Below are 13,861 nucleotides of genomic sequence, written 5' to 3'. Positions count from 1 at the left end.
AACAAAATTGACGTCCTTTTTTCCCCACAAATAGAGCTTTCTTTTGGTGGTATTTGATCACTGTTTTTTATTTTTTTGTGCTATAAATAAAAAAATTGCGAAAACATTTTTTTCCTCACTTCAGGTTGATACATATTCTTCTACATATTTTTGGTAAAAAAAAATCACAGTAAGTGTTTTGATTGGTTTGCGCAAAAGTTATATCGTCTACAAAATAGGGGATAGTTTTATGGCATTTTTATTATTTATTTTTTTTACTAGTAATGGCGGCGATCAGCAATTTTTATTGCGACTGCAACATTATGGCAGATAGGTCGGACACTTTTGGCGCGATTTTGGGACCATTCACATTTATAAAGTGATCAGTGCAATTAAAAATGCATTGATTACTTTGTAAATGTGACTGGCAGTGAAGGGGTTAACCACTAGGTGGCGCTGTAGGTGTTAAGTGTGTCCTAGGAAGTGATTCTAACTGGGGGGGGGGGCGCTATGTGTAACACGACACTGATCACCGTTCCCAATTACAGGGAGCTGTGATCAGTGTCACTAGGCAGAACGGGGAAATGCTTGTTTACATCAACATTTTCCTGTTCTTCTTCTCGCGGGTATCACACTCACGGAGGTCTCGGCAAACCGCTTCTTAACGGACAGGTACATTAATCTGCCTGTACATGCCCTTCTGCTGACGTATATTGGCGTGAGCCGGCCGGCAAGCGGTTAAAGTATAACTAAAAGCAAATTTTTTATTTTTTTTTAGTTTTATTTCTTTCATTTTGGATAGGGTGAAGAGGGATTAGATGTCCGTTTTTATTGCGGTCTGTGTCCCCATTGGGGATATTCACCATCACTATTTGTCTTGTTTACCATTATCATTGAAAGAGAAAGTAAAAGAAAATCCCAAATTTTGGTTTGTCCCCAGAAAAGTAATAGAGGGGAAATCTTGCAATGCAGACACTAGTTCTGGTGATCTGGGGGTCCTCAAGAGATTCCCTTAATTTGCAGGGATTTCCTCTCACTTCCTGTTTGGCTCTGTGACAGGAAGTGAAGGGAAATATGCCCAATGGGACGAAGAGGTCAAAAATCTTACAATGGTTATATAACCCTCCCTTACTCTATCCAAAAATTAAAAAAGTTTTGAAGCAAGACTTACACATTACAATCCAAATGTACAATCTCCTTGGGTTTTCCAAAATAGTGCAAAGTGAGAGCACAATACCTTTCCACTCAGTTTGTAATATTTTAGGCAGGCCCTTGCACTACATACTGTATTTATTGGTAAGTCTAAAGCTGACCATATAAATCAGTCCGATTGTACAATCTGTTTCAGATCTACCAACAGCTACTGTATGTAGTACAACATCCTGCCTGATTGAATACAAATTGACAGAATGTTTTGTGGACATTCACAATACAGTTTTTTTAGTAAATCTAAAGGACAGACACTGTACAGGTTGAAACATGTATGGTTGCCTTTAGCCAAATCCTACCCACTCCTGTCTCTGACTGCTATTCTTACGAGATTGGTCTTTTTGAGCTTTGTATTGCTGGTGATATCATTGCAAAAAAAAATAATTCCCAGATCAACTTATCAACCAGCCTGAAACCAACTGAATTATCCTGTTTAACAGTTAAAAAGAGGGGGTTTAGTTTGCAAATACATGTGTAAGCTTCAGAGCCCCGTCATGGCACCCTAGTATTTAGTAAAAAGCGTGACTGTGGCATGTGCCATACAATCTAGCCAGCAACTTGTCAGCCAGGAGAGCAGCCGCTCGTGGTTTCTTTATTTTTGATTTCTGTGTCAATTTGTGCTTAGGCACACGGACTGACAGATCACAAACATCCACATTTCTGCCCGTAGACCCTCCCATAGTGCCGCCCATTGATATCGCTCCCATTACAGTCTGAATGGGTGGCACTGGGAGCTGGCCCATGGACGTGAATTATATTTATGAGACTCCTGACCTGTCAATCTATGCTGCTCAGTGAGAGGATCAGACCACGAGTCTGGAATCCACCCACTGCAGTGAGCAGTGATGTAATCACATCTCTGCTCGCTATCTGAGAATAGGGAATGTACAGGACCGGTGGCCATAAAGATAGAGGACACAGCAGACATTGGTCTCATGAGCAGGATATAAGGGGCAGAAGAGGGTTCATCACAGCCCAAACAAAGCTGGATTTCTCACTAGCAAGGGAAATGTGCACTATAACATGAATAAATGATTTCACAGTATGGAAGTGTGTGTGTGTGTGTGTGTGTGTGTGTGTGTGTGTGTGTATATATATATATGTGTGTATGTATGTATGTGTGTGTGTGTGTGTATATATATATATATATATATATAATATAATATTATACAAAAAATATTCTGCCCAGAGTTGTGCTTTAAGGTAAGTATTCTGTCATGGTTGTTTGAGAATTCCCTGTGTGAACAGCTCCTTTAAAGAGGACTGTAAACTACTACAGTGTAAATAATCTACTCACTAAGGCCTCTTGCACATCATTCCTTGAAGTTTTCCTCACACCAACCAAATTCTCTTTCTTACAATGTGATTTTTAATTTTGTAATGCACTGAACAAAGGGCATTGAGCAAAGCAGGGGATTGAGGGCTTGCTTACATGTATTCTGAGCTGCATTTTTCTGCACACCACGGCATCGTATGGTGTGAACAGGGAACAAAGAAAACCGTTGCTCAGCAAACATGGTGTAAAAACGCTATTAAAGGGATTGTAAAAGCTTGTTTATTTTTAATTAAAATAGCAAACATGTCCTACTTGCTCTTCGCAATGGTTTTGCACAGAGCAGCCTCGATCATCCTCCTCCGGGGTCCGTGGCCAGCGCTCCTAGCTCCTCTCCACTGCTGAGTGCCCCCATACCAAGCCACTTGCTATGGGGGCACTTGTGTGGACTTGCTTCCAAGCCCTGCTCTGGGTGTCAGTTGACATGCACAGTGTGGCACAGCCCTGCCCCTGCTCCTTCCTCACATGAGGTTGAGCAATTGCGTGTCACAAAGTATTGAAGACGAAATTGAGTCAACAATGTACCTCTTTCTGCATGCAGACAAACTGGTACTATAATTTCTTTGTACACTTTACTTATGCTATGCACCTACTTTTCCCAGTTATATTTTAATCCCCTACCTGTGCTGTATGTTTTTAAAGTAAGGATATAGATCTGGAAAAAGAAATGTAGTAGTTGCACAGTTGAAGAGATTGGTGATAAATAATCAAAAAAGCAGCTGGCAAACACGCAACAGAACACTTTGTATAAAAACGAATAACTTGTGAACAATATAACTAAATAATGGTGATTAGTCTATAAAGTGTCCAAACATGAAGAAATCCTTGAAATTGTTTCTCTTGGGGTGATGGATGACAGAAACACCCAAAGTGCACCTTCCACCGTAATAATAAAAGATCTGCCCTTACCGGATAGCTAGACTCCACATTATAGGCGCTTAGTAAGACATAGATTCACACTCACTGAGGAGGAGGTGACGGACATGGGCGCCTGTAACGTGGAGTCTAGCTATCCGGTAAGGGCACGTCTCTTATTATCACAGTGGAAGGTGCACTTTGTGTGTTTGTCATCCATCACCCCAAGAGACCTGATTTGAAAAGGATTTCTTCACGTTTGGACACTTTATGGACTAATCACCATTCTTTAGTTGTTATATTGTTCACAAGTTATTAGCGTGGCAATCTTTCGTTTAAGGATATAGATCTACACTTCCTCTGCTTGGCAGCCTGCCCACCACTACATGTTTTTTATTAAATACAATTTTTCCTGTGTACCACTCCACTTGTTTTGCCTTCTCTTCATTCAAGTCAGGGGAAAGCCCATCAACTGGTTGGCAGGTGGCAGACAGGCTATCCATTCCTATGATTAGGGTTTAGGCCACACATGCATAGGGAGTCATTGGCTGATTGGGAACATTTTGGAAGAAAAGAACAATCCACACAGCAAAGATCTCTGAATGGAGGTTTGCCTGGTGTACACGATTTAAAAAAATGCTCAGTGCAGGGAGTGGGGCCCACTAAGATAAAGCACACTAGAAGTGTTATGCTTTACTTTTCTTCCCCTTTTCATTCTATCTTAATGTTGTTGTCTGTGAGCAAACCCCTTTACTTCCAGACTTGGCATTTGTAGTAATAGGGCCAATAATGTAATCCTGGAATTTTTAAATATATAAACAGCTTAACTTTTTTGTGTTTGTTTTGCCTGTTTTCCCACTAAAACAAATACATAATTTGTTCCTTCAGGGTTTGTGTTTATGATTAGTATCTTATAGAGGTCAACCAATATTTCGGCCGATATTTGGCGTCTTTTAATTATTCGGCATCAGCCGATTGTGCTGATTAAAAAAGGCCGATATAACTTCAGCATGACTTGCAAATGACTTCTAAGTCAATGCAAGTTGCCTGAGTCTTCAGTGAAGTGACTTGTTTCCTCTCTGGGCAGTCTGCCAAGAAAAGAGAAAAGAGATACAATGTTTACACTTATGAATGACCTAACTCTGTGTGTAGAGTTCTCAGTTTAACCATTTAAAGACTAAATCTTTTCTGACACTTGTTTTTTACAAGTAAAAATCCTGTATTTTCTGCTAGAAAATCACTTAGAACCCCCAAAAATTATATATATATTTTTAGCAGAGACCCTAGGGAATAAAATAGAGGTTGTTGCAATATTTTGTGTCACACGGCATTTGCTCAGGCCTTTCAAACCCAATTTTTTGGGGAAAAAAGACACTAATGATTTAAAAAAAAACAGTAGAGTTAGCCCATTTTTTTTCGTCCAAAAGTTTTGATTACCTGTTTTTGTGTATTTATTATTTAATATATAGTTTTTTGTTTGTTTGTTTTTTTTTTTAATCTAAATTATACAAGTGAACTGATTGGAGGTTTGTTTTGTTTAATGTTTAAATGTAAGAAATTTGCTGTATCACTTATTACTTAAGGCTGCTTTCACACTGGAGCGGGCAGGCGTTGACGGTAAAACGCTGCTAGTTTTAGCGGCGCTTTACCGCCGTTTTAGCGGCGCTATTCGGCTGCTAGCGGGGCACTTATAACCCAGCTAGAGGCCGAGGAAGAGGTTAAATGCGCCCGTGAAGCGCCGCTGCCAAATCGCATTGCATGCGCTTCGGCAGTGGTGCCCATTCATTTCAATGGGCAGGAGTGGTGGAGGAGCGGTATACACCACTCCAAAGATGCTGCTTGCAGGAATTTTTTTAACGTCCTGCCAGCACATTACCTCAGTGTGAAAGCACTCGGACTTTCACACAGACTGCAGGGGAGCCGTTTTGCAGGCACGTTTTATAGGTGCTATTTTTAGCCCAAAAGCGCCTGAAAAATGCCCCAGTGTGGAAGGTGTCTGTTAGATTTTATGAGATGAAGGGGGGGGGGGGGAGGAGGGAAAAAAAATAAAAAATCAGCCTAACACATTGGCCCAAAAAAATCAGCATTATATATTGGCAATCGGCCACCACGATTTCTAAATATCTGCACCGGCCAGAGAAAAACCCATATCGGTTGACCTGTAGTATCTTACAATGTACCTACTTTTGTTGGTGTGCTGCTGTATAAAGAGATAATGACATTCTAGACACCTTTAATCTGCTCAGTGTAAACCCACCAGCACAATTATGTTACTGACTAGTTCTAGTATTGACTTTTTCAAGTTGCTACTTGAAAATAATCTTATCAATTAGTTTAATTTTGGCTCTTGTGACATTCTATTTTTTTTTTCCTTTTATTTAGTTGGTTTTAACAGGAGCCATTCAGGTTGCAGATAAAGTGGCTTCTGGGAAGAGCTCTGTGGTTGTGCATTGCAGTGATGGCTGGGACAGGACAGCCCAGCTCACTTCTCTGGCCATGCTGATGCTGGACAGCTATTACAGGACCATAGTCGGCTTTGAAGTGTTACTACAAAAGGAGTGGATTAGCTTTGGACACAAGTTCTCATCGGTAAGTATTTTAAAGGAAGGATGGGGTTTGCTTGGTTTACTAGCTGCCTCTCTGCCATGACTGTATTCAGAGGTTGCTAAGTTTTTGTTATCTGGTTAAAGAATTTTTAATATTTAACTAATGGAGACAACATATTGTATTTATATGCATAGCCGACAGGCTGTGCACAGGCGACTTAAATGGAAAAAGATGGTTGCCTGTTACTGCAAAGAACCTTAAAACTGCCTATAACATCTGTATAGTAATCTCCTCCTAGACTTCTGCCACGTCATTTGAGTAGTTTACCTTACAGACAGAGTAAAACTGTTGGGCTTGTTCACACCATATTTGTCAAGCTCCATTAATCTGCGTAGATCAACTCAATCCCAATGCAAGGTCATAAAGAAAACAATTACTCTTTTCACATCATACCCGTGCTGAGTTGCACAAAAATATGCCTTGTCCTCTTTATTTATAGTTAATTTATAATGAATAAAATGTCACTCCAAGGGAGAAATTTTAGCCATTTTATATAGATATATATATATATATATATATATATATATATATATATATATATATATATATATATATATATATATATATATATATATATATATATATATATACACATTTATTTATTATTATTTTTTTTTTATTTTTTTTACTTCAATCCTAGGTGAGCAGTTGGGTCTGTTTTTAAATGGTTTTTATTTTGGTGTGTTAAGATGTATAGTCATTTCAGGCACATTTTTCTAGCATAATAAAGATTTTATTTTTGATAAATTAGTTTGACTTATTACTTTTTTTTTCATGAAGGATTTTGTTTTTTTAGCCTACTTGGTGTCACTATGCCCCTTTTCTTCACATAACAAATTTTTAAAGGTTAGACTGCATAGTAACAGATTATTATTTGTAATGCTATGCAGTGTTTTGGGTAGACAAAGAACATTTGTAGTTGCCTTACTAAATAAATACAAAAAAATGTAAAGTCTCTATTTTTACACAGCATAGCACATGCAGAAACCTACAAAAAAGGGTTAAGTGTGATGCAGAGTAACATAGTGCTGATGAATTTTAGCATGTGGGTTAATGTGAATAAGCCCCAAGTTATGTATTTTGGTGCTGCCATTTATTACCCCACTTCTTTAACCACTTCGCGCCCAGGCCAATTCTGACATTTCTCTCCTACATGTAAAATTCATAATTTTTTTGCTACAAAATTACTTAGAACCCCCAAACATTATATATGTTTTTTTTTAGCAAAGACCCTAGAGAATACAATGGCGGTCGTTGCAACTTTTTATCTCGCACGGTATTTGCGCAGCAATTTTTTTAACACGTTTTTTTTCAGAAAAAAAAGTTTCATGCTGTAAAAAAACAAAAAAAAAAACAGTAAAGTTAGCCCAATTTTTTTGCATAATGTGAAAGAGGAAGATGCGCCGAGTAAATAGATACCCAACATGTGATGCTTCAAAATTGCACGCGCTCGTGGAATGGCGCCAAACTTTGGTATTTAAAAATCCCCATAGGCGACGCATTCAATTTTTTTACTGGTTACATGTTTTGGGTTACAGAGGAGGTCTAGAGCTAGAATTATTCCTCTCGCTCTAACGTTCGCGGCGGTACCTCACATGTGTGGTTTTAACACAGTTTTCATATGTGGGTGGGACTTGCGTATGCGTTCGCTTCTGCGTACGAGCTCACGGGGACAGGGGCGCTTTAAATGTTTTTTTTTTATTGTTAATTTTATTTTTATTTTTTTAGTTTGACACTTTAAAAAATAAAAAAATTGATTACTTTTATTCCTATTACAAGGAATGTAAACATCCCTTGTAATAGGTATATGGCATGATCGGACCTATTCACAGTGAGATATGGGGTCAATAAGACCCCACATCTCACCTCTAGGCTGGGAAGCCTAAAATAAAAAAAAAATAAGATTCTGGCTTCCCGGCCAAAATGGCGCCATTAATTTGAATGCAGAGGCCGGGGCGTGACGTCATAACATCGCGCCCGGCCTCCGAACGATCATAGAGACTCCGGGGATGATCTGGTCTGCCAGAAATCTCTATGGTAACTTCCGGGGGCCGGCGGATCCTGTGACCGACTCACCGATGGAAGCGGTGAGTCGGTACAAGCACCGGAGGGCGGCGGGGGGGGGGGTCCCCTCCCGCCGCCCGTAAGAACGATCAAGCGGTGGAACAGCCGCTATGATCATTCTTATGGTGCAGAGAATCGCTGGCTGAAAACGCCGATATCTGAATGATGTCTGTGGCCTAAGGCATCATTCAGATATACCGCCACAAAGCCCATGACGTCAATAGACGTAGTATGGGTGCCAAGTGGTTAAGCACAGACCAGATTTGTTTTATGTCAAATATGGCCATAGCCCTATTGGTGCATTATTTAATAAAGACTGGTTCAGAAAAACAGATACATACATACACTCAAGTAATTCGTTTACTCATCACTTGAAAGAACCATATGGAACTCTTTAGATGAGATATGACCAATCGTCTTAAGTAAAATTTGATCAGGAAACCTCCAGCTTTCTGTATGTTGAAATTATGCATATGTTTTTTTTAAGGCAACTTTGCTCTGGTTTGAGCCGCCAGGTTTGTGGTAGATTTATTATACCACTCAACCAAATAGTCTAAAAATAAAAGTTAAGGTGGTGATCTTCTGCGGAAAATGGTTAAAAAAAAAATTATGTAATGTGTAATTTTTTTTTTTTTTTTTATAAAATATTCAAAACATGTTATCCATCTGTTAAATCAATTTTGATGGCTACACATCTGATGTCCTCTTGTTCTATTGCAGCGAATTGGACATGGTGATAAGAACCATGCTGATGCTGACAGGTCTCCGATCTTCCTCCAGTTCATTGACTGTGTGTGGCAGATGTCAAAGCAGGTAAACTGTGGGTATACATGTTTAGAAGTTCTCTACATTAGTCGGCACTGGGAGTCTTTGTTCAGGCAATTGCATACTGCTTCCTACTGGAGTTTGGGACACTGGCAAACAAATTTTATAAGGTTGCTCCCAAATAACCCCTATTCAACCCATTATGATTTTGTTTTTTGCTAGTGTCCTGAGAGTTTGGACACCTTTCTCCTGCTCTGCTGAAATAAGTCTTAACCAATTTTTTTGCTAGCCTTTTCTTTATGGAGGGGTTTCACCTTTTGCACGGTTACATGCTACACCTGTTTAAGTCCTTTTTCCATGGCTGGTCTGCAGTCTTCTGAAGTTTTTTCCTGATCCCTTTCTCAGTTCTGACCCTTCTGTGGATGCTTCCCTGGAGGCAGGTCAGATGTCTCTTAGAACTATACGCTGTTTCAGATTAGGCAGGCAGGTAATGGTATATTCCCTCCCTGAATCCAAGGGGTGGGAGTATAAGGTATGGGCCTTTTGTTTGTAAACCAGCTGGCCTGCTCTTGTGGAACTATTGGGGTTGATCTACTAAAATTTAACAGTGAAAAATCTTAATTGAACAAGCTGAAGGTATAAGCTGATTGGCTGTCATGCACATCTGTACCCGATTTTACATTCTCCAGTTTTAGTAAATCAACCCCTTTTTGTCCATGGTCACCACAGGGCCCTGTCCTCCTAGGGAATTTCCTAAAGGATGAAAAGTAAACTCCTAGTATGATTTCTTTCAGTGATAGTATGTGTCTTGTATCCGTGCTGTAATCTGGGGAACTTGCTGTACAGTTCTTGTCGTTGTCCAGTATGTGTGTGTGTGGAAACCTAATACAGCAAATAGCAGTGCTTTTAAAGGGGTTGTAAACCCTCGTGTTTTTTTCACCTTAATGCATCTTATCCTTCATCTCTTTGGCGGGGACGTGCTGTCCCTCTCTCCATAGGGCCCCGGCTCTTAATTGGATAGATTGATAGTGGGGGGTGGGGGGGTGGGGCCGAGTCTGGAATTCGTGTCTGTGGACGCAAATGCTGGACTCGGAATAAAGATTCAGGCTGCTTTGTTGTAGCACAATTTACCTCCTGTTTGGGTATATTAAATTCAAAGCATAATGGGAGTGCTGTCACTTGAAACAAGCTGCTAGAAGGCTTCAGCACTACATTAAAGTTCAATACTGGGCACTTTTGCCCCCTTCCTGCCCAGGCCAATTTTTAGTTTTCATTGCGGTTACACTTTGAATGACAATTATGTCAGTCTTGCAACACTGTACCCAAAATAAATTTTGTTCACACAAATAGAGCTTTAGTTTGGTGGTATGTAATTACCACTGAGTTTTTTATTTTTTGCCAAATAATTTTAAAAAGACTGAAAAATTTGAAAAAACAAAACAATGTTTTTCTTTGTTTCGGTTAAAATTTTATGAAAATTATCTTTCTTCATGAATTTAGGCCAAAATGTATTCTGCTACATTTCTTTGGTGAAATAACCAAAATCAATGTATATTACTTGGTCTGTAGGAAAGTGAGTCCAAAAACAAAGGTATATTTCTGAAAATTCCTGATGTACTGACTGTCAGCTGGTGGACATAGCTGGTGACAGATCGCACCGCTGCGTGGCCTGATCTGGCAGGACGTCCTATGACAGTGATGGCGGACCTTGGCACCCCAGATGTTTTGGAACTACATTTCCCATGATGCTCCACTACACTGCAGAGTGCCAGAGTATCATGGGAAATGTAGTTCCAAAACATCTGGGGTGCCAAGGTTCGCCATCACTGTCCTATGACATCCACCCAGATCGACAAGCCTTCAATTTACTAAAGGCCAGGGATTACCGTATATACTCGAGTATAAGCCGAGATTTTCAGCCCCTTTTTTTAGGCTGAATGTGCCCCCCTCGGCTTATACTCGAGTCACGCAGATCGGCGACCATTCCACTATTCAAAAGCCGCGCCTCCCTGTCTGTGATAGGCGGAACACTCAATTTCCCAGCAGTCAGTGTTCCGCCTATCACGGACATCCGCTCATTCTCATACTACGGACGAGGATGAGAGGATGTCCGTGATAGGCGGAACACTGACTGCTGGGAAATTGAGTGTTCCGCCTATCACAGACAGAGAGGCGCGGCTTTTGAACAGTGGAATGGCCGCCGTCTGTCAGACGAGGAGGAGAGGTGCGGCGCGGCATGGCACACAGAGGCTGCAGAAGGCAAAGAGACAGGTAGGCTGCGATGGACACAGGCATGGACGGGACACAGGCATGGACGGGACACAGGCATGGACGGGACACAGGCATGGACGGGACACAGGCATGGACGGGACACAGGCATGGACACAGGGATGGACGGGACACAGGGATGTAACAGTAGCTGCTGCATGTCTCACCCTCGGCTTATACACGAGTCAATAAGTTTTCCCAGTTTTTTGTGGTAAATGAGGGGCCTCGGCTTATATTCGGATCGACCTATACTCGAGTATATACGGTAAATCATGCTACCTGCTGCTTAAAGGTGATGGTCAGCACACCCTTTAATAACTCCATATTGGAACTGAGGTTTTCTTTTAAAGGTATCAACAAAAATGCTAAAATCTAGCCAAAAGATAAGTACTCTTCTCTTTTACAAGTGGAAGCTCATATGAGTAAGGACTAAGGAAATTTTGGAAGAGAAATACATAGGATGACAGCCAGGCAACTATAATTTCCAGACACAGCTCAGAAATGGATGACAACGTTTTTTTTCTTGCATTTTTCCCATAAAGGGACTCTATCACTGTACCTTAAAAAGACAGTATAAATTCTTATTGTTCACACAGCCAAAAGCCACTTCAATCCTAAGATGGCCTCATGCCAGTCCACTGGGAAACACTTTGAGAGTGTCGGTCTCCTGGGTCTTCTGAACATTTTCTGATCTCCAACCAATAACAGAAAGGATACATGGAGTTCAGTAGGAGGAACAAGGGAGAGATTAGGATGATCCAGGAGATCGACACCTGGAGGTCTGTTTCACACCGGACTTCACATGAAGTGTTTCAGTAATGGGATTTTTATGGCTTGCTTTTAAAAAAAATAAAATAAAAATAGTATTTCCTTAGGGTGTCGTTAAGCCCAGAGGTAAAAACTTTTTTTTCTTCCTCCAGTTTCCAACAGCCTTTGAGTTCAATGAACAATTTTTGATTACAATCCTGGATCATCTATACAGTTGCAGATTCGGCTCATTCTTGTATAACTGTGAGTCTGTTCGGGAAAAAGAGGTAAACTGACTTATTTGTATACATCTAACGGCTGTGTTCACCAATTGCTTATCTTTGTTGCTTGATTTTTAAAATATCATGTCTTATTTCAGAAACTAAGAGAAAAAACGCAATCTCTTTGGTCTTGGGTAAACAGTGAGAAATCAAAGTATATCAACCCATTCTACACAAAGGAGTTGAATCGAGTGCTGTATCCTGTGGCCAGTATGCGCCACCTGGAGCTCTGGGTCAATTACTACATCAGGTGGAACACAAGGATAAGACAACAGGTACAATGGAAATAAAATGGATTTAAAAAAATATAGGATTATGGTAATGGTTAGATACAGTACAGTATGGGACACATGCTCTTTAATCATAATTACTGGGTTATATGCAGCTACCTTCTGGTGATTGGACACTTGCAAATAAAGGCTGCAATGGAAAAAAAAAAAGTTCTAAAATTTTGCAACTAAATAAACTTTCTTCGTAAATTTAGATAAAAATTTAATCTGCTACATTTCTTTTATAAAGATAACCCAAATCGGTGTTTATTATTTAGTCTGTAGGAAAGTTAGAGTCTAAAAACTATGGTATATATCTAAAAATTGATCAATCCTGATTACGGACTGCCTATCTCATTTCTTGAAGCCAGGACAGTACAAATATCCCCCAAATTACCCCTTTTTTTGAAAGTAGACAGTCCAATGTATTTAGCAAGAGGCATGTTGAGTTTTTTGAAGTTGTAATTTTTGGTTACAATATTTTGTTATTCCCATATTTCTTCTTTTCTACATGCAGTGCAGTACAGCATCACATCATCATATAACTGGTGTGGCAGTGATCAGGGACACTGGTGACAGTATGTAAAAGAAAAAAAAAGTAATTTTTCCCCCCTTTATTCTTTTTTTTTTTTCTTTTTTTTAACAATAATTTTTCTTTAACCGCTTCAGCCCCGGGAAGATTTTACCCCCTTCCTGACCAGAGCACTTTTTGCAATTCGACACTGCGTCGCTTTAACTGACAATTGCGTGGTTGTGTGACATTGCACCCAAACAAAATCGACATCCTTCCCCCCCCCCCCCAATAGAGCTTTCTATTTGGTGGTGTTTGATCACCTCTGCGGTTTCTATTTTTTGCGATATGAACAAAAAAAGCGTAAATTTTGAAAAAAATAAAAAAAACCTTTTGCTATAATAAATATCCCTAAAAATATATATATATATAAAAAAAATTCTTTTCTCAGTTTAGGCCAATATGTATTCTTCTACATATTTTTGGTAAAAAAAATAAAATAAATTGCAATAAGCCTATATTGGTTTGTGCAAAAGTTATAGCGTCTTCAAAATAGGGGATAGTTTTATGGTATTTTTATTATTATTTTTTAATAGTAATGGCAGCGATCTGCGATTTTTATCGTAACTGCAACATTATGACAGAAGCATCGGACACTTTTGACACTATTTTGGGACCAATATCATTTATACAGCGATCAGTGCTATAAAAATGCACTGACTACTGTGTAAATGACACTGGCAGGGAAGGGGTTAAACACTAGGGGGCGATCAAGGGGTTGAGGGTGTCCTAGGGAGTGAAAAAAATAAAAAACTGTACTAAGGTAAATGATAAAATATAAGAAATAATCCCAAAGACCTGGGTTCAGCTGCGGCTTAACTGTATCACATAATTACAGAAATAAAACAGAAAAAATAAATAAGCTGCGCTAAAGTGCACTATATAATAAGGCAAAAGCCTACTATGTGGAAAT

The 13,861-nt window shown here is 39.6% G+C and overlaps 1 protein-coding gene across 1 annotated transcript in view; it reads left to right on the top strand.

Moving 5' to 3' along the window:
- Positions 1-13,861, top strand: part of MTM1 (myotubularin 1) — a gene marked incomplete in the record, with an annotated part of 77,138 nt that overhangs the window by 50,455 nt on the left and 12,822 nt on the right. Inside the window, 4 exon segments of the mRNA XM_077486788.1 lie at positions 5,759-5,965; positions 8,768-8,860; positions 12,001-12,114; positions 12,207-12,383. Coding sequence (XP_077342914.1) covers positions 5,759-5,965; positions 8,768-8,860; positions 12,001-12,114; positions 12,207-12,383 — 591 coding nt within the window.

The sequence above is a fragment of the Lithobates pipiens genome, unplaced genomic scaffold (assembly GCF_037356315.1).
Source record: "Lithobates pipiens isolate NorthernLeopardFrog02 unplaced genomic scaffold, aLitPip1_a1.2 Scaffold_1, whole genome shotgun sequence".
Lineage (NCBI taxonomy): Eukaryota > Metazoa > Chordata > Amphibia > Anura > Ranidae > Lithobates > Lithobates pipiens.
Note: the sequence above shows the minus strand (reverse complement) of the source record. Positions and strands in the feature narration are given on the sequence as shown.